A 19774-nucleotide genomic window follows, 5' to 3' on the forward strand; every position below is an offset into this window, starting at 1 on the left:
AATCTGCTCGTTAGCCCGTAATAGTATGTGTCGAAAGGCTTAACTGAGTGTGACCCACACTTCACCCATAGTTTGCGCGCTACGGAATTTTCAGCTCCTCCCCCTTGCACCCAACTCGAACCCACCGTCTTTTGCGATGAGCCTCAACTCGAACCCGCCGGTCGTCGAGTCTAGCTTGCAACTTCCGCCACCTTCTCTTGTGGTTACCGTGTCTCATGGGGTGGGTGGAGTTCTGCCGAGCTCCGCCGACGTTGTGAACATGGCCGCGGCAACGGGCATCAAGAAGTGGAGGTGCTCGGGTACGCACGTGGTCCCACAAGCAGGTGATGCAGGCACTGGTGCTCTCACGGCGGTCCTCGCCCGGGCGCGGATGGTAACCAAGCCGGATAGGGAGGTCCGCCCCAAAATTCAATCAGCGGGGTCGAGGGAGACGAAGTCGAAGAATACAGTCCACCATGGCGCCCTCCCGCCGCCGTCCAATGCCTCTCCGTCGTCTAATATCGACAACACGAACGCCCCTAAGAAAATTCTACCCTCGAGTCCGTTGAATTTGTGCGTGGAAACTAATCTTCGATCATGATTATGTCCAAAAAGGACATGAATGAGCACCAATTGGAGTGGTGGAAGGATGCCACGGCGGAGATCATGAAGAGAAGAAGGGTAGCTTGTCAAGTGGCAAGCGGTGGTGCATCGGCTACTCTTTGAGGTGGTGGCGACGAAGGTGTCTCCGTTTGGTTTGGATGACGACCAACTATTTGCTATGAACTATACTCGATTTGCTTTGAACTTGTCGCGGCCATTTTATGTAGAACCATGAACCATAAACGACGGGTTCGGATGCTACTGACGCGGGACAAAGCCCACAAACCGAACCCGTAACGCGCCAGCGGTCTGTCGACTCGTAGATACGAGTTGAGTGGTGTGAACTGTGTTTTACAGATCGCACGGTAAATGTTAGAGATGATAGTAGTCAAACCCCTACTCACACTCCAACCCGTCGCACGCACCTACCCCAATCTACGACTCACCTTTCAGTTCCACTACCGTCACCTACCCACTCTGCTAGCCTTCTTCTCTCCCACACCCACGCTCCCTTCACCAACTGCAATTCATCAACCTCACCTCGCGAGCTGGTACGCACCTGAGAGATCTCCACCTCCCGACTCCTCATGGCCCAGGAACAAGTGAATCCCGACGAGGTAATGCTCCAGTACGATTCTTGGCTTCTCTTTTTCCGTCGCGATTTGATCAGCTGACTGAAGGAGCGGACGCGGGAACCCGACCCTTTGCGCAGGTCGTGCTCGGGCAGGAGATCAACGGCGTGAGGGTGGTCACCCTCAACCGCCCGCGCCAGCTGAACGGTATCTCCGATAGAGTGGTGCGCTCTCTTCCGTTCCAGAAGTCTTTAGCTCGGGAGCTGTTTGGTTAGAAATGGTTTTGTTGCAGCCCGTGGATTGCTAAGAATGAGTTGCGATTATTTGTCTGTGTTCGGTTGTTCTGCTTGTAGGTCTATATGCTAGCCCAATTGTTGGAGAAATGGGAGAAAGATGATGATGTCAAGCTGGTCATCTTCAAGGTGTGTATCCTAAGAAGGCTTGTAAACATTCAGTTATAGTAGCTCTTGCATTTCGCACAGCATGCATGTATCATACATGGTACAGCCACAGGGCCGGTCTTTAACCTTCCATAATGCTCTAGGATGGTAACGAGGACTGGTGGTTAGCAGTATATAGCATGTTTTGTAAAACTCTTTTTTATCAATGCATCAAAATGCAATGCTTTTTGTGTTTTCACCCAAAAATGTTTTGCCCTAGGAGGATGGTAACCAGGCTGGTATTTAGGAATAGGACATGTCGACAGTATCTTGTTTCCTGTAGGAGGAGGATTTTAAGGATATTTGGTGCAACCAAAAAAAAAAAAAATTGCACTTCACTCTGCGTAGAGTATATATCCGCTAATCGTAACACATGGAAAATGGTATATCCAACAAGTTTTAATGATTAGCTATAATATGATGTTGAAATGTATTGACTGTTTCAATATTCAGCAATTGTCTGAAACTCTGAATGTGATTTTGATCATGAACAGGGAGCTGGACGCGCATTTTCTGCCGGTGGGGACCTAAAGATGTTCTATGAAGGGAGATCAGGTGCGGTTGTCAGGGTATAGCAGTTATACAACATGCACTCTCAAATTCATTACTTCTGTCATGTTGTATAGTTTGATTTCAATCATCAACTTTCTGCATTTGCTTGTAAGAAAGCATGTCCCTTTGGAATTTTCAATATGACTCCTTTGCAGATGATTCCTGCCTCGAGGTTGTGTATAGGATGTACTGGCTCTGCTATCACATTCATACATATAAGAAAACCACGGTGATGCACTCGTAACCTGTTGGAGGAACATTGTTTGCACTGCTGGAAAGCTCTATTCTGAAAATATACGGTTGTACATTCACGCAGGTGGCTCTTGTTAATGGACTTGCGATGGGTGGAGGGGCAGCCTTGGTTGCTCCTCTGAAATTTGCAGTTGTCACAGAGAAAACAGTGCGAGACACTATCCCAACTTTTTTATGCTTTTATGCTACACTTATGGTCTATTTTTTTAATATAAATTGGGTTATAGATTTTACAGATGTTTGTCTACATCTATTACTTTCTTAATAGTCTAGTGATTATCGTATAAAAGCATGTGAATATTGGAAATTAATACTTGTGCATTTCTTGAACAAGACCAAATTATCCAATTGATTATTAGTATAACTAGAGTGTGTTAAAATATTCTTGCTGGAATTTCTCTAAGGATCATCTCTGTTCGCCTAGGTTTTTGCTACTCCCGAGGCAAGTGTTGGACTACACACAGATTGTAGTTTTTCTTATATCCATTCTCGGCTCCCTGGATATTTAGGTAAGCATTGAATTGAATTTTCCATTCACAGGTCCCTAGTAATTTTTATGGCATATTTTGGGACAATCGTACGAATAAATTTAGGCATGATAAAGTAGGTCATGACATATTAAACATAAATTAGGGCAATATGGCGATATGATGCACAACTTAGCACATAGCAATATCAGTTTCAATCAGCTTATTATCTTTTTTGTTTCACTTTTAGGGGAGTACCTGGCTCTGACTGGTGCTAGACTGAATGCAAAAGAAATGATTGCTGCTGGTCTTGCTACTCATTTTGTCCTTTCTGAAGTAAGACTCTAAATTGCTAGTTTGCATTATTTTGTACTTGATTGCGAGCAAAAATAGCTGATATTCTCTACCTGTAGCTTGACTAATCAATGTTACTTGCTGATATTGGGCTGTTCGTAGTTTGACTAGATTATGATATGTGTGGCAGAAATTGGAAGAGCTAGAAAGACGACTACTGAATGTAAACACAGGTGATGAGTCTGCTATCCGGGCTGTCATTGAGGAATTCTCCACGGATGTTCAAATTGATCAAGAGAGCATTTTGAACAAGTTAAGGATGATTATTTCTTCCGAAATATAACAATTCTGTTATTTGTTGAAATCAGGGTTTACTCATTTGAAACATGTTTCCTTAGTCAATATAGTGTAGAAATTATTCAATTTAATTGGAACCAATCTAACACGGGATGTCGATCGTTGATAGGCTTCCGACTATCGACAAATGTTTCTCAGCCGAGACTGTTGAGGAGATCTTGAAATCACTTGTAAGGCTTCAGCACTTATGATGCAAAATCTTCACATTATTGCTTCTCTGGAAAATGTAATCTGTCAATTTTCTTGATATGTTGTTCAGCACTATCAATAGGGTATTACTTGTTCTACATTCTATTACATATCAGAATATCCCTTTTGGAGCACTAAATTTTCACATCTTCATATGATACTGAAATTTTTGAAAAATAAAAAAGTTTGATTTATTCACCTAGCCTTTTAGCTCTACGATACACTCACTATTCTTCGTTCCTCTAAGATAAAATCAGCTCAAATCACCCTTCTGAAGTCATGTACAAACCACAGTTGCATAATGAGATGAATGGCTTTTTATCAGCATAACTTAAATCAGTATTTTATTTGATGTAGGAATCAGAAGTCAGCATCGATGGAAACCAATGGATAGCTCCAGTTCTGAAGAGTATGAGAAGATCATCTCCTACTGCATTGAAGATCACACTGCGATCGGTAACAATTCTTGCACCATCCATGATTTGTTAATGTTTGTTGGTTTCATATTTGATTTTTTATGTACATTTGTGCTTACACTGCCAGCCTTTGCTTATTGTAGAATTGACGTCTCATTGATAATCATCAAGATTGATTTACTGTAGTGCAAAATAATGTTGTATGGAATATATTTATACGATATCATTGTTGTGATTCGCTTGCTCGCAGAAGGCAAGCCATTGTTTTATGATTTCTTCTGAACTCTGCAGGTTAGAGAAGGTCGGAAGCAGAGTCTTCCTGAATGTTTGAAGAAGGAATTCAGACTAACAATTAACATCCTACGATCTGTCGTTACCGGTGATGTCTATGAGGTATTGCGACTGTACAGCGAATAAGAATTATCTCGACTTGAATGAACCTTCTGACTGCATCTTGCCAATTTCATTTGATCTCGTGACAGGGTATTAGAGCTCTGAGCATCGACAAAGATAATGCCCCTAAGGTCAGTAGTATCTCTCTCCCTCTCTCTGACATCCAGCATATTTTTGTCACACATTTGTTCTTCTGAATTACTTTATTATCTCAATATAGTGGAGTCCAACCACCATTGAAGAGGTGAAGAGTGAAGACATTGAACGTGTTTTCAAACAATTCAGCTCAGAACATGAGCTCCAAGTCCCATCTGATGATTCAAACAGGTGACTGAATCCAAAATTTTCTCACAATCAAATTTTACATATCTAGCCTAGATAATTTACTCCTTCAACGTCACCCATATGCAGGTGGAACGGCAAATACGAGCAGACGGTCTATGCAAAATCTTCACAGTAATCACCACATAACACAGCAGCACCCTGACCATGCACGACATAATGGTTTTGGTGCGTGGCATGCTTGTTTGATTGTTCGTGTACTACCCGTGTGTAACATTATACCGAGCTGTTGAAAACTATACAAGAAGCAATAAAGCAACTTATGTTTTGTTACCACAAGGAAGGGCTCATGGAGGAGTGAATCCTCTATCCTTATCCACGCCCAAGATTTAAATCTATTCTGCTGGCTCATCCGAGGAGTGAATCCTCTATCCTTATGCAATGGAAAACACGCCCCAATTTTCATCTATTCTGCTGGCTCATCCGAGGAGTAAATCCTTTATCCTTATGCAATGGAATCCACACCCCAGATTTTCATCTATTCTGCTTTTTTCTTACAGATCTAATCTTTAGTGTACTTTGTCTCAAATCTCTGCTGTGTTCTAACTTTCACCTAAATATTTAAAGAATGCAACCACTCAAGACTGCAATGATGCCATGTCATGTCCACAAGAAAGTTAAAACTAATGTATGTACATGGAAAGGGTACATGTGATGTCGCACAAACCTAGCTACCTATGTGTAAACTACGAGCCATACTCCAACTCCAAGAAGCGGAGGTTATACAGAGTAGATTTTCTCTCGATTGGGGCTTTCCTATTTTGCAAAGCCCACCTCACAACAGCTTCCTCGCTCTCTGGAAACTGCACTCCAATCTTCTTCAGATTAGCTGTTCGATTTAATAGGCAAAAGAGGAGGTCCTTCTGATATTGTTCAGACTTGAATCCAAGAAAGGTGATCTGCGCCAGGCTCCCAGTGATGCATGATACATTTGCCAGCATCCCCTTGAGATTAGCCTCAAGGCACACATCTTTCTCACGGCACGCATCTTTCTTCTTATTTTCAGCAGCCTAGCATGGAAGAAGGTGCGTTAATAATGAACCTCTCGATGAAACCCAGAAGTGGTAAAGATGCATACCGAAACAGTCAACTGTTGTAGGTTAGGACAGCTCTCAAGCAGCTTCGCCAGGAGAACAACTTCTGATTCCCTCGAGAAATCCAAGCTCACTGATAGTGTCCTCAAGTCTTGAAATGTAACTGGCAACTTGGCAGTATCTTCATATTCACCAGCTAACAGCTAAAAAGTGGGCACAACAATACATATGAGATCAAAACAACGAGATAGCAAATCTGCAGATCAGATAAAATAGAGTTATGCATGTTTATTGCTTAGGTTAGACCCAGATCCAAGTCGAAATATTAGTGTTAAGTAGTGACTTCAGCCACTTATTATTTTCTGACATCTACAAATTGCTACATAAGCTTAATATACTTAAGTTCTATTTATTATATTTACATGAATCAGTGAATCGTCTTTACCAGAAGCAGTTAAACATAAGAATCAATGCATCATACCAAGTATCACAAGTACCTCCACTGCATCTACAAATTATCAGATGTCACAATCCTACTGCATAACAACCAAGAACCAAGTTCATTACTCAAGTTTATACTAATTAATAGTGTTCGACTGATTTCTCAGTTTGAGTGCTTGACCTACATGGATCACTGGCTTCTGGCAAGGCAAGGACACATCTGCAATACATCAGCAAGGAACCTGTAGCCTTTTTTTTTTTGAAGGAATGCCATTGTTTACATTGTTTACAAGAGCGTTCAGTATAAAACTAGGGGGTTCCTCCACCCAGATACATGAAGAATTTGAAATAAAAGCACTCCTAGCTAGTTCATGTGCAACCTTGTTGGCCTCCCTATCACAATCCTCAATCGTAACTCTACCAAAACCACTCCATAAGAATGAGCAATCATCATAAATTGCAGCAGCCGATGTTGATGAGATAGCCTTGCTGTGGCTTTCATTCATCAGATGGCATCAATCTAATGGCTAAGCATATTGTGACCAGTGATTTAATCATGGATAGCAACCAAGTCCAGATCTAGACAAATTAACATTGCGATAAACACAATGCAGCAGCAAGCAATAAATTTAGTTCTATTTGTTACATTTACATGAATCAGTGAATCGTCTTTACCAGAAGCAGTTAAACATAAGAATTCAATGCATCATACCAAGTATCACAAGTACCTCCACTGCATCTACAAATTATCAGATGTCATAATCCTACTGCATAACAACCATGAATCAAGTTCATTACTCAAGTTTATAGTAATTAATAGTGTTCAACTGATTTCGCAGTTTGAGTGCTTGACCTACATGGATCACTGGCTTCTGGCAAGGCAAGGACACATCTGCAATACATCAGCAAGGAACCTGTAGCCTTTTCTTTTTAAGGAATGCCACTAGGCTAGCTTTATCGATTTGCAAACATAGTTACATCGTTTACAAGAGCATTCAGTATAAAACTAGGGGGTTCCTCCACAAAAATACATGAAGAACTTGAAATAAAAGCACTCCTAGCTAGTTCAGGTGCAACCTTGTTGGCTTCCCTATTACAATACCCAATGGTAACTCTACCAAAACCACTCTATAAGATTGAGCAATCATCATAAACTGCAGCAGCTGATATCGATGAGATAGCCTTGCTGTGGCTTTCGTTCATCAGATGGCATCAATCTAATGACTAAGCATATTGTGACCAGTGATTTAATCATGGATAGCAACCAAGTCCAGATCTAGACCAATTAAAATTGCGAGAAGCACAATGCAGCAAGTAATAAATTAAGTAGTAGATCGTATGACGGATGCAAGAGAGCTCACCAGCATGGAGAAGCCTCTGAGAGTGAGGCAAGCTAGGCGCGCGGCAGCATCCAAGAAGGGCCGCATCCTGAAGGAGATCTTCTCCCGGAACTTGGCGACGTGCAGGTATGCCTTCCTGACATCGGGCGAAGGCGCCAGCTGCACCTTCTGCGTCTTGGGTCGCGTGTAGACCGTGATTGTCCTCAGCCCCGTGGCGGTCAGCGTGACCGCCTTCTGCTCGAGAGCTGGCCTAAACAAGAAGGTCTTCACCGAGGACGACTCCACGGTGCATCCACCGATCAAGCCCGTGCAGAAGACCATCTCCAGCGTGTCGAGCCCGGTGGCGGCGGAGAGGATGGCGGTGACGATGTCCTGGTTGACGAAGACGCGGTGGAGCTTGAGGGTGCGGAGGGCGGCGCAGGCGACGGCGGAGAGGCGCGGGACGGCGCAGGTGTTGAGGGAGAGCACGGTGAGGGAGCGGATGGCGAAGACGCGCTTGGGCAGGCAGACGCGGCGGCGCAGGCGGACGGCGAGCTCGGAGACGCCGTGGTCGGCGGCGCTCTCGATGGCGCGGCGGAAGTCGGAGGGCTTGACGCGCTTGGTCGGGGCGATGTCGAGGCGGCGGAGGAGGCGCGGCGGGGTGGCGGGCAGCGGGGTCGGGAAGGGGGGCGCGGAGAGGAGGAGGGAGTCGAGGCGGGGCAGCATGGCGGGGAGGTTGCGGTAGCGGTGGGAGAGGGCGGAGAGCGAGACGACGAGGCGGGTCGGGAGGCGGCTGGTGATGGCGAGCAGGACGTCGTCGGGGAGGCTGGAGAAGCAGTCGGGCGCGTCGGCGGCCGCGCCCTTGCCGCGGCGGGGGCGGCGGCGGCGCTTGCGCTTGGCGGGGGCGCGGTTCTTCGGTGCGCGTGGCATCTCGGAGGGGAAGAAGGAGGGTTCTGGATGGATCCGGGCTGGATCTGGAGGGCGGTGGATATTGGAGGCCCCGGGCTCGACTGTGTGCGCCGCAAGTTTCCGAACTCCTTTATTTACATCAGAAGAATATACAGTGCGGACAAAGTCACGAAGAGATTGCCGTCCATGACATGACTCAAGTGGGCCGGGCTCGACACGGCCCGCCATCTCCTTCCATACCACGATCGAACGCGAACAGCCTGTGTAGCCCGAATTAAATGGAAAACATGGGAGTTAATAGCATAAAACCACTACTTTTTAGGCTAAATTTCAATTCTAGTAGTACTAGTATAACTTTATTTTTCGGTAGCAAAAAAACACCACGTTTTGTCGAGGTTTTCGCAAAAAACATTAATCGCAGTCGCACATTGCTTGAATTGACACGAAAAATGATAGGTAGGACCCACCTGTTAGTGCCAATTTCCTGACATACTGGGACCCACTTGATCGCCCCGATTAAAAAAATCAAAATATTTGAAGAAAAAAAATCTAATCAAAGGTAACTAGGAGGTTCCCACCAGCCATTCCCCTAACACCTCCATGGCACCACCACCGGCCTATCTGTCACCACCGCCGCCGTACTCCAGTGAGGTAGCCCCCCCTCCTCCCTCCTACTCGACACAGATGACCAACCGGAGTGGAGGCGGACGAAGACGCTCGACATCCGGGAGCTATGGAACGTTGAGGAGGACGGCAGGAGTTCCTTTTGACCCGGGAAATCCACCTCGAGCGTCGTCGGCGAGGGTAGGGAGGCACAGAAGCATCGAAAACGGTGACAACTGAAAGTGCATGGAGCCCCCATGTGTGGTTTTGGTAATTAATGACAATCCCTATGGACTAATGTTTGCATTGAGTTATATTTGTAGGAGTTGTCCATAGGCAATTCTTGAACCATATGTTGGCTTCAAGGTTGCAATAAGAAGAAATTGATGAAGGTTATCAAGTGTCAAGTATGTCTTGAAGATGAAGATGAAGTGAGCCCTCAAGTTACTTCAAGACATCAACATGATGAAGAATGAAGAAATGAAGTACAAGTTAAAGATGAGCCAACTCGAAGAGTTCATAAGCTTGAAGCTTGCCATGGAGAAATGATGTGCAAGTTCAAGATGAGCCATCTCGAAGAGATCCTTTGCTTGAGTCTTGCCATCCATATGGTGATCATGGTTATGTGAAGATGCGCCGAAGAAGAAGCTCTCCCATGGTGGTTTATGGGGGAGCAATCTACAAGACTTCGTCAAGCAAGCACAAGCAAGAAAGGCGTTCCATCTTGTTGAGGTCAAGATCGTCGTCATCAAGCTCAAGTGGAATGCGCAAGTATAAGGTTTGCTCTTGATAGGATTTCTTTCTCACCGGTCTCATAGTGTAGTTGGAGACCGGTTTATAGTTTAGTTGCCGTACTATCAAGAGGGCTCTCGAGTGAGTAACTCGATCGTATCGTTCGGAGAGAGCTCAAACCTTTGCATCCTTGCATCATCTTTCTTGGTTGTTATTTGGACCTTATCCATGTGATGTTTTAGAGCTTGTGCTTATTCTCATGACAAGCTCTAGTTCATCGAAAACGGATTTTGCATAGATCACTTGTTGCGTTTTCGAGTTTGGTTCATCATCTTTCTTGGTTATTATTTGGATCTCATCCATGTGATGATTTAGAGATTGTGCTTATTCTCATGACAAGCTCTAGTTCATCAAGAATGGTTTTTGCACGGGCAACTTGTTGCATTTTCGAGATTGGAGGTTTTATCGGTATGTCTGTTTTAGATAGGTCAAACCTTTCATCATTTGTTTCTATCCTCCCTTGTTGGGCTATGATGGTTTCCTGCATGATCTTATAGAGCTTGTTCCTAGCTTCAAAACAAGCCCAAGATCATCAAAATCAGAGTCCGGATGCTAAAGTTATGCCCGTTTTAGTTTTGGTGTTTCTGCAGTTTGCTTGGCCGGATTTTTCCAGAATATTCGGGCCGGATATTTCGGAAATATCCGGCCCCCTCTAAATCGGCTAAGGACCTAAGGATTTGCTGCTCAGTATAGGGGTCGGACATTTGCCCGAATATTGTCCCGGTTTTGTCCCAGGGTCGGACATTTTGGAAATATCCGGCCCCTCGAAAAATGGCTAAGGACCTGAAGAAAAGCAAATCTGATGTGAGGCCGGACTTTTGGCCGGATTTTGACCAGGTTTTGTCCTTGAGGCCGGATTATCCGGGGGGGGGGGCGGATTATCCGGCCCTTACTAAGGCCGGATTATCCGGCCCTGGTTTTGCCCAACGGCTCGATTTTCTTGGGGGGTATAAATACCCCCCTTCTTCCTCCTTGGGCTGTTGCTTCTCTTACTCTCTCTCTCCTCCATTGTTGTTCTTGAGAAGCTTGCACTATCTCTCAATCCCTCCATGATTCTTGCCCCCATTTGAGGGAAAAGAGAGAGGAGATCTAGATCTACATTTCTACCAATCAAATCCATCTCTTTGTGAGTGGAACTCTCTAGATCTTGATCTTGGTGTTCTTTGTGAATTCCTTTGTTCTTCCTCTCTTATTCCCCCAATAGCTTTTGTAGCTTTGTTGGAATTTGAGAGAGAAGGACTTGAGCATCTTTGTGGTGTTCTTGCCTTTGCATTTGGTGCATCGGTTTGAGTTCTCCACGGTGATTCGTGGTGGTGAAAGCAAGAAGGTTGTTACTATTGGGTTCTTGGAACCCTAGACGGATTCTACGCCTTTGTGGCGATTTGTTGGGAGCCTCCAATTAAGTTGTGGATGTGTGCCCCAATCTTTGTGTAAGGCCCGGTTTCCGCCTCGAAGGAAATCCCTTAGTGGAACCGTGACCTAGGCCTTTGTGGCGAGGGTCACCGGAGATTTAGGTGAGGCGCCTTCGTGGCGTTCGGTGTGTGGTGTGAGTACCGCATCTTGGGGTGAGGCCTTTGTGGCGTTGGTGTGCATCGAGCAACCACACCTCAAGGTGAGCCTCTTGTGGCGTTCGGGAGCACTAAGCAATCGCACCTCTCCACCGGAGATTAGCACTCGCAAGAGTGTGAACTCCGGGATAAATCATCGTCTCCCGCGTGCCTCGGTTATCTCTATACCCGAGCTCTTTACTTATGCACTTTACCTTGTGATAGCCATCGTGCTTGAAGTTATATATATCTTGCTATCACATACTTGCTTGTATTGCTTAGCATAAGTTGTTGGTGCACATAGGTGAACTCTTGCTGAGAATAAGTTGTTGGTGCACATAGGTGAACAATAGTATATAGGCTTTGGGCTTGACAAAGTAAACGCTAGTTTTATTCCGCATTTGTTAAGCCCATCTCGTAAAAGTTTTAAATCGTCTATTCACCCCCCCCCCCCTCTAGGCGACATCCGTGTCTTTTCAATTGGTATCAGAGCAAGGTCTCTCATTCTTAGGCTTCACCGCCTTGAGAGTAAAGATGTCGGTTAGGGGATTAGCGCACAATAACTTGTTTATATTTGATGGCACAAATTATGATCTATGGAAAATTTATGTGCTTAATATTTTGCGGCGTATGTCCCCGGACATGGAGCGATTTCTTGACATGGGTTTTTCTTCTCCTAAGGATCCTCAAAATTTATCTCTTGAGGAGGAGAAAAACTCTTGTCTCGATGCTCTTGCTTCTCATGTGTTTTCCATTGTTGTGAGCAATGTAGTTACTTCTTCAATGATGCCTTTTGGGAGCGCTCATGAATTATGGACAAAGCTTCAAGATAAATATGATGTGTCCACTATCATTGAGGATGATTGTTTTGCTTCCACTTCCGGCCGTGATGAGTTCTCATCTTCATCCATTTCACCAAAGTGTGGTAAGACACAAGGTAATGATATGGTGAGTGGTGATGAAAATTGCAATATTGATATTGAGCTTACTATTGATGATTCTTCATCTCTATCTCATTGCAATGCTTCATCTTTGGACTTAAACACATCTAGCACTAGAAATGATTTACATGCTTGTGTTGATAGTCCTTGCATATCATGTGTAAGTTGCTTGAAAAAATCTAATGATGATATGCTTGCATTGTCTTGTGGCCATGATAAAAATGATTCTATTTCCTCTAGTTGTTGTGTGTCTAACAATGTAGAGGAAACCAAAGATTCTATTGGTCAAGACAAGATCTTTAAAGGAGCCTCAAGTAACTCCTCATCTTTATCTCACGGTCCTCATATATGCCTTATGGCCAAGGGTTCCACGGTACCTCCTACCATGGAACCTAATATGTCTCGTGGTGATAAGAATGAGGATGAATATAAAGAAGAGGATTGGGTTGTCTCTCTACGCGATAAAGGTGAGAGTGTATTCAAGGTTCTTTACAAAGATAAAATTGCTAGCTCTCACTTCTTTGAAATCTTGACTACCGCTATTGAGAGCCAAAAACTTATTTGGATGCATGAGAACACCATTGATAAAAAGGGTGCTCTTGAACGAGAGTACGCCGATGATGTAGCATCATTAAAGAATGATCTTGAAGAAGAACAAGAGACCGTAGCCTCTCTTGAGGAGCAACTTCAAACCCTTGAGGTGTCTCAAAATGAAATATTTGCTAAACTCACTAAAGAAAGAGACCATGCTAAAGCTAAATTAAAATTGCTTAAAAATGAAAAGTTCAAAGTTGGTGTTGGCCATGATAAACTTGTTAAGGATCTAGATGATCTATACAAGGCCCACAAGGCCTTGGAGAGCGAACACTCTATCCTCACCAAGTCATATGAGCAACTACAAGCTTCATATTTAAAAGAGCATGCTATGTTACCCTCTCTTCTTGATATGTCTTGTGATGATGCTTGTGCTACTAACTCTACTTCTTGTGAAGCATCTATCTTGAAGGAGAATGTTGAGCTAAGGGCTCAACTTGATTTGCTAACTTGCAATTATGGGAAATTGGAAGAAAATCATGGAAAGCTTTCTAGCTCCCATGAGGATCTTCTAGCCTCTCATGATAGGCTAAAGTTAGCTCATGAGGCTATCATATCTAAGGCAACATCTTGTGAGCCTCATGTGGATACTAGCACTACTACTCAAAATGCTATATTGTCATGTGCTAGTCCTTGTAATTCATCCACTCATAGTATTGCTAAATCTTGTGATGAATTATCTTCCTTGCCTTGTTGCTCTAACAATGAAGGTTCTACTTCCTCTAGTACTTGTGTTGTTACTAACCATGTAGAGGAAATCAAAGAGCTCAAGGCCCAAGTCACTTCTTTGAAGAACGACTTGGTAAAGAGTCATGAAGGGAAATGCAAAATTGACAAGATGTTGAGTGTGCAACAATCCCCAAATGACAAGAGTGGACTTGGATTCAACTCCAACAACAAGAACAAGTCCAAGAGCAACAAGATTAAGAAGGGCCAATTACAAGTCAAAGACCCGGCGAAGATTGTTTGCTTCAAGTGCAAAATTGAAGGGCATCATGTTAGATCTTGTCCTTTGAAGAAGAAGCAAAAAGGGAAGCGGCCTCAAGCTCAAACTCATATTCAACCTCAAGTTGAAGAAATGCCACTTCCCAAGAAGATACAAGCCAATGCTCCCATTGTGGAGAAATCTAGTGAGAAGAAGGAGAAGAAAAGAACTTGCTACATATGCCGTGAGAAGGGCCACATCTCCTCCTTTTGCACTATTGGTACCTCATCCAACTCTATCACCGTTGATGATGTTTATTCTCTTCGTAAGGATGAGGGTGGCAATGTGTTTGCCAAATTTGTTGGTGCTCAAAGTGGTGTCAAGAAAAGAACCATTTGGGTTGCCAAGCCTATTGTGACTAACCTCTTAGGACCCAACTTAGTTGGGGACCAACAATCCAAAACTTGATCAATAGGTGCTTGTTGGAGGGCATTGGAGACTTGGCTACATCATGAAAATTAAGGGATCTTCATCATTTATATTATCTCAAGCCAAGTCTTGATTATCTTGCTTCTATCATATATTCAATGTTCCTCCTTGCGGTAACATGTGCTCAACTCATTTATATTGAAAGTTACTCGCCCCTTTGCATGTGTTAGTTTTGTTCCTAACATGTGTTTGTATATGTTGTGCTTCCTACTTGCTTTTCTTGAGAAATCAAGTCTATGCATGTTGGGTTGCACACCATGTATTTGTGTTTGTGTTGAAGCCTCTTTGCATCTTGTTGTATCTTATATGGCTCTTATGAGCGATTAATGGACAATCCCATTTTGGGGGAGTGATATTCCTTTGGGAATTTCATGATCCTAAACAATGTGTGTACATGAGGAATATCACTTAGAATTGATATTGCGAGATTCGGATGAACCCCGCTGCCCACAGGGGTAGCTGCGCACCCCTTCCGCACTTGACATCTGTCCAAACGGTCAACGTGGGTAACACCCCCGCTCGTCCTTAATTTGTTAATAGCCGATTAATTAGCGTTGGCTTTCCTTCCTCTTATCTGCTTCTCTCCCTAGTTTTTCCAATCGTCGGCGCGGTGGCGATGTGTACCAAGAGGCCTCGTCCCTCCCGCCATTGACGCACCTACGAATTTTTTTCCTCCATCCTCTACCTCCTGCCATGGACACCGCCCTCCGCAAGCTCGACCGCTGACCCACCCTCGAGATCTGGCCCATCCGCCTCCCGCGCGCCTCCAAGGGCCACGCCCGCGACACCAACCCAGCACCAACTCCCGACGCTTGGGTCACTCCACATCGAGTGAGGTAGAGACGGAGAGAGCCGTCCCCAACGCTAGCCTCCACGCAATCCATCGAGTGAGGATGAAAGGGAGGCGGGCCGCAGCTGTCACACGACGCGCGCGCTACTCTCTCTCCCGCTTGAGATCTCAAATCGAACCAGTCCCGCATGCAGAGTCGCTCAATGGCGCTCGATTGGTGGAGCTGGGTAATCGAGGCGATGGTGGGCGCTGGTGGTGGCCTTGTGCGCTGGAACGGCCTCCTCTGTCGCCACCGGACCTACGCTGGAACGGCACGAATCGGGGCAGAGCTCCCCCGCCAACCGAATCCTCAACGAAGCAGTGATATAGCGGTGTTTAGGTCCCAATGAAGCGGCGCTCTGATTCTTGGCCGGCAGCGCTTTGAGCTCCGCTTGTTCTCCAATTGTTTGCTCAATATCTCTCGTGAAGTGGATCTCTCCAATTCCGATTTTCAAGAGCATCCCGTTCTCTTGATTCTCCGTTGTTTGCTCCTTAGCTTGACCGCCAGATTCAATTATCTTGCAGGTTGTAATTGCAATCTTTGTTTGGTACATGAACTCTAAAGGAATCGATCTGCCTACATCCTCAATCGATTGATTGGATTCGGAGGTGGCCACCATGTCTGTGTCATTCAACTCATGGCCTCCATCTCCGCGTTGTTCATCTCATGGTCGCCATGTGCGCGTCGATTTGGGAAGGGCGACTAGTGGGAGCGTGAGGAGGTGGTGAGGATTGGATGGTGAGGAGGGAGATGTGCGGGGTGGGTTGGGCTAGATGGGGAGACAAGTCGAGCGGGAGAAGCCAAGTGATGCGCGTGGTTGACGTATTGTCTTTTCGTTCGACACGCGTCCGTTGGGAACCCCAAGAGGAAGGTGTGATGCGCACAGCGGCAAGTTTCCCTCAGTAAGAAACCAAGGTTTAATCGGACCAGTAGGAGTCAAGAAGCACGTTGAAGGTTGATGGCGGCGAGATGTAGTGCGGCGCAACACCGGGGATTCCGGCGCCAACGTGGAACCTACACAACACAACCAAAGTACTTTGCCCCAACGAAACAAGTGAGGTTGTCAATCTCACCGGCTTGCTGTAACAAAGGATTAACCGTATTGTGTGGAAGATGATTGTTTGCGAGAGAAAACGAGTAAAACAAGTATTGCGATGAGATTTGTTCAGTAAAGAGAATTGGACCGGGGTCCACGAGTTCACTAGAGGTGTCTCTCCCATAAGACGAACGAGCATGTTGGGTGAACAAATTACAGTTGGGCAATTGACAAATAAAGAGAGCATGACAATGCACATACATATCATGATGAGTATAGTGAGATTTAATTGGGCATTACGACAAAGTACATAGACCGCCATCCAACCGCATCTATGCCTAAAAAGTCCACCTTCGGGTTATCATCCGAACCCCTCCGGTATTAAGTTGCAAGCAACGGACAATTGCATTAAGTATGGTGCGTAATGTAATCAACAACTACATCCTTAGACATAGCATCAATGTTTTATCCCTAGTGGCAACAACACAACACAACCTTAGAACTTTCACGTCACTCGTCCCGGTGTCAATGCAGGCATGAACCCACTATCGAGCATAAGTACTCCCTCTTGGAGTTACAAGCATCTACTTGGCCGGAGCATCTACTAGTAACGGAGAGCATGCAAGATCATAAACAACACATAAGCATAACTTTGATAATCAACATAACAAGTATTCTCTATTCATCGGATCCCAACAAACGCAACATATAGAATTACGGATAGATGATCTTGATCATGATAGGCAGCTCACAAGATCCGACAATGATAGCACAATGGGGAGAAGACAACCATCTAGCTACTGCTATGGACCCATAGTCCGGGGGTAGACTACTCACACATCACACCGGAGGCGACCATGGCGGCGTAGAGTCCTCCGGGGGATGATTCCCCTCTCCGGCGGGGGTGCGGAGGCGATCTCCTGGATCCCCCGAGATGGGATCGGCGGCGACGGCGTCTGCGGAAGGTTTTCCGTATCGTGGCTCTCGGTGCGGGGGTTTCGTCACGGAGGCTTTAAGTAGGCGGAAGGGCAAGTCAAGAGGCGGCACGGGGGCCCACACCATAGGCCGGCGCGGCCGGGGGTGGGGCCGCGCCGCCCTAGGGTTTGGCCACCCCGTGGCCCCTCTTCGTCTCGTCTTCGGACTTCCGGAAGCTTCGTGGAAAAATAGGCCCCGGGCTTTGATTTCGTCCAATTCCGAGAATATTTCCTTACTAGGATTTCGAAACCAAAAACAGCGAGAAAACAACAAGCGGCACTTCGGCATCTTGTTAATAGGTTAGTTCCAGAAAATGCACGAATATGACATAAAGTGTGCATAAAACATGTAGATAACATCAATAATGTGGCATGGAACATAAGAAATTATCGATACGTCGGAGACGTATCGGCATCCCCAAGCTTAGTTCCGCTCGTCCCGAGCGGGTAAAACGATAACACGGATAATTTACGGAGTGACATGCCATCATAATCTTGATCATACTATTTGTAAAGCATATGTAGTGAATGCAGCGATCAAAACAATGTGTATGACATGAGTAAACTAGTGAATCATAAAGCAAAGACTTTTCATGAATAGCACTTCAAGACAAGCATCAATAAGTCTTGCATAAGAGTTAACTCATAAAGCAATAATTCAAAGTAAAGGTATTGAAGCAACACAAAAGAAGATTAAGTTTCAGCGGTTGCTTTCAACTTGTAACATGTATATCTCATGGATATTGTCAACATAGAGTAATATAATAAGTGCAATAAGCAAGTATGTAGGAATCAATGCACAGTTCACACAAGTGTTTGCTTCTTGAGGTGGATAGAAATAGGTGAGCCGACTCAACATTGAAAGTAAAAGAATGGTCCTCATAGAGGAAAAGCATCGATTGCTATATTTGTGCTAGAGCTTTGATTTTGAAAACATGAAACAATTTTGTCAACGGTAGTAATAAAGCATATGCATCATGTAAATTATATCTTATAAGTTGCAAGCCTCATGCATAGTGTACCAATAGTGCCCGCACCTTGTCCTAATTAGCTTGGACTACCTGGATTATCACCGCAATACATATGCTTTAACCAAGTTTCACAAAGGGGTACCTCTATGCCGCCTGTACAAAGGTCTAAGGAGAAAGCTCGCATTTGGATTTCTCGCTTTTGATTATTCTCAACTTAGACATCCATACCGGGACAACATAGACAACAGATAATGGACTCCTCTTTTAATGCTTTAAGCATTTGACAACAATTAATTCTTTTCTCATTAGAGACTTGAGGATGTTTGTCCAAAACTGAAACTTCCACCATGGATCATGGCTTTAGTTAGCGGCCCAATGTTCTTCTCTCACAATATGCATGCTCAAACCATTCAACTCGGTGTAGATCGCCCTTACTTCGGACAAGACGAACATGCATAGCAACTCACATGAAATTCAACAATGAGTTGATGGCGTTCCCCGAGTAAACATGGTTATCGCACAACAAGCAACTTAATAAGAGATAAAGTGCATAATTACATATTCAATACCACAATAGTTTTTAAGCTATTTGTCCCATGAGCTATATATTGCAAAGGTGAATGATGGAATTTTAAAGGTAGCACTCAAGCAATTTACTTTGGAATGGCGGGAAAATACCATGTAGTATAGGTAGGTATGGTGGACACAAATGGCATAGTGGTTGGCTCAAGTATTTTGGATGCATGAGAAGTATTCCCTCTCGATACAAGGTTTAGGCTAGCAAGGCTTATTTGAAACAAACACAAGGATGAACCGGTGCAGCAAAACTCACATAAAAGACATATTGAAAACATTATAAGACTCTACACCGTCTTCCTTGTTGTTCAAACTCAATACTAGAAATTATCTAGACCTTAGAGAAACCAAATATGCAAACCAAATTTTAGCATGCTCTATGTATTTCTTCATTAATGGGTGCAAAGCATATGATGCAAGAGCTTAAACATGAGCACAACAATTGCCAAGTATCACATTACCCAAGACATTTATAGCAATTACTACATGTATCATTTTCCAATTCCAACCATATAACAATTTAACGAAGGAGAAACTTCGCCATGAATACTATGAGTAGAAACCAAGGACATACTTGTCCATATGCTACAGCGGAGCGTGTATCTCTCCCATAAAGTGAATGCTAGGATCCATTTTATTCAAACAAAACAAAAACAAAAACAAACCGACGCTCCAAGAAAAAGCACATAAGATGTGATGGAATAAAAATATAGTTTCAGGGGAGGAACCTGATAATGTTGTCGATGAAGAAGGGGATGCCTTGGGCATCCCCAAGCTTAGACGCTTGAGTCTTCTTGATATATGCAGGGGTGAACCACCGGGTGCATCCCCAAGCTTAGAGCTTTCACTCTCCTTAATCATGTTGCATCATACTCCTCTCTTGATCCTTGAAAACTTCCTCCACACCAAACTCGAAACAACTCATTAGAGGGTTAGT

At 44.5% G+C, this 19774-nt stretch overlaps 2 protein-coding genes across 2 annotated transcripts; one reads left to right on the forward strand and one right to left on the reverse strand.

The window, feature by feature from the left end:
• The first annotated feature begins 1071 nt into the window (after window positions 1-1071).
• LOC124665705 (3-hydroxyisobutyryl-CoA hydrolase-like protein 5) lies at window positions 1072-5265 on the forward strand. The gene is made up of 15 exons (XM_047203094.1): window positions 1072-1199; window positions 1295-1378; window positions 1508-1576; window positions 2089-2149; window positions 2302-2375; window positions 2463-2546; window positions 2823-2907; window positions 3116-3201; window positions 3350-3471; window positions 3626-3686; window positions 4063-4161; window positions 4413-4514; window positions 4604-4645; window positions 4735-4841; window positions 4926-5265. The coding sequence occupies exons 1-15, from the start codon at window positions 1170-1172 to the stop codon at window positions 4972-4974; spliced, it is 1155 nt and encodes a 384-aa protein (XP_047059050.1). The 5' UTR covers window positions 1072-1169; the 3' UTR covers window positions 4975-5265.
• Window positions 5266-5414: 149 nt separating this feature from the next.
• On the reverse strand, window positions 5415-8787 carry LOC124663109 (putative F-box/LRR-repeat protein At4g15060). The gene is made up of 3 exons (XM_047200852.1): window positions 7693-8787; window positions 5935-6093; window positions 5415-5866 (listed from the first exon to the last, which is right to left on the reverse strand). The coding sequence occupies exons 1-3, from the start codon at window positions 8785-8787 to the stop codon at window positions 5543-5545; spliced, it is 1578 nt and encodes a 525-aa protein (XP_047056808.1). The 3' UTR covers window positions 5415-5542.
• Window positions 8788-19774: the final 10987 nt, after the last annotated feature.

Source organism: Lolium rigidum, chromosome 6, assembly GCF_022539505.1.
Source record: "Lolium rigidum isolate FL_2022 chromosome 6, APGP_CSIRO_Lrig_0.1, whole genome shotgun sequence".
Taxonomy (NCBI): Eukaryota; Viridiplantae; Streptophyta; class Magnoliopsida; order Poales; family Poaceae; genus Lolium; species Lolium rigidum.

Excerpts from the sequence above, each read along its gene's own strand:
- LOC124665705 (XM_047203094.1), top strand. The coding sequence starts at position 1,170 with ATGGCCCAGGAACAAGTGAATCCCGACGAG. Across the intron at positions 1,577-2,088 it reads TCAAGCTGGTCATCTTCAAG|GGAGCTGGACGCGCATTTTC; the intron begins GTGTGTATCCTA and ends GATCATGAACAG. Across the intron at positions 2,547-2,822 it reads CAGTTGTCACAGAGAAAACA|GTTTTTGCTACTCCCGAGGC; the intron begins GTGCGAGACACT and ends CTGTTCGCCTAG.
- LOC124663109 (XM_047200852.1), bottom strand. The coding sequence starts at position 8,787 with ATGGCGGGCCGTGTCGAGCCCGGCCCACTTGAGTCATGTCATGGACGG. Across the intron at positions 6,094-7,692 it reads TCAGAGGCTTCTCCATGCTG|CTGTTAGCTGGTGAATATGA; the intron begins GTGAGCTCTCTT and ends CCCACTTTTTAG. Across the intron at positions 5,867-5,934 it reads TACAACAGTTGACTGTTTCG|GCTGCTGAAAATAAGAAGAA; the intron begins GTATGCATCTTT and ends CTTCCATGCTAG.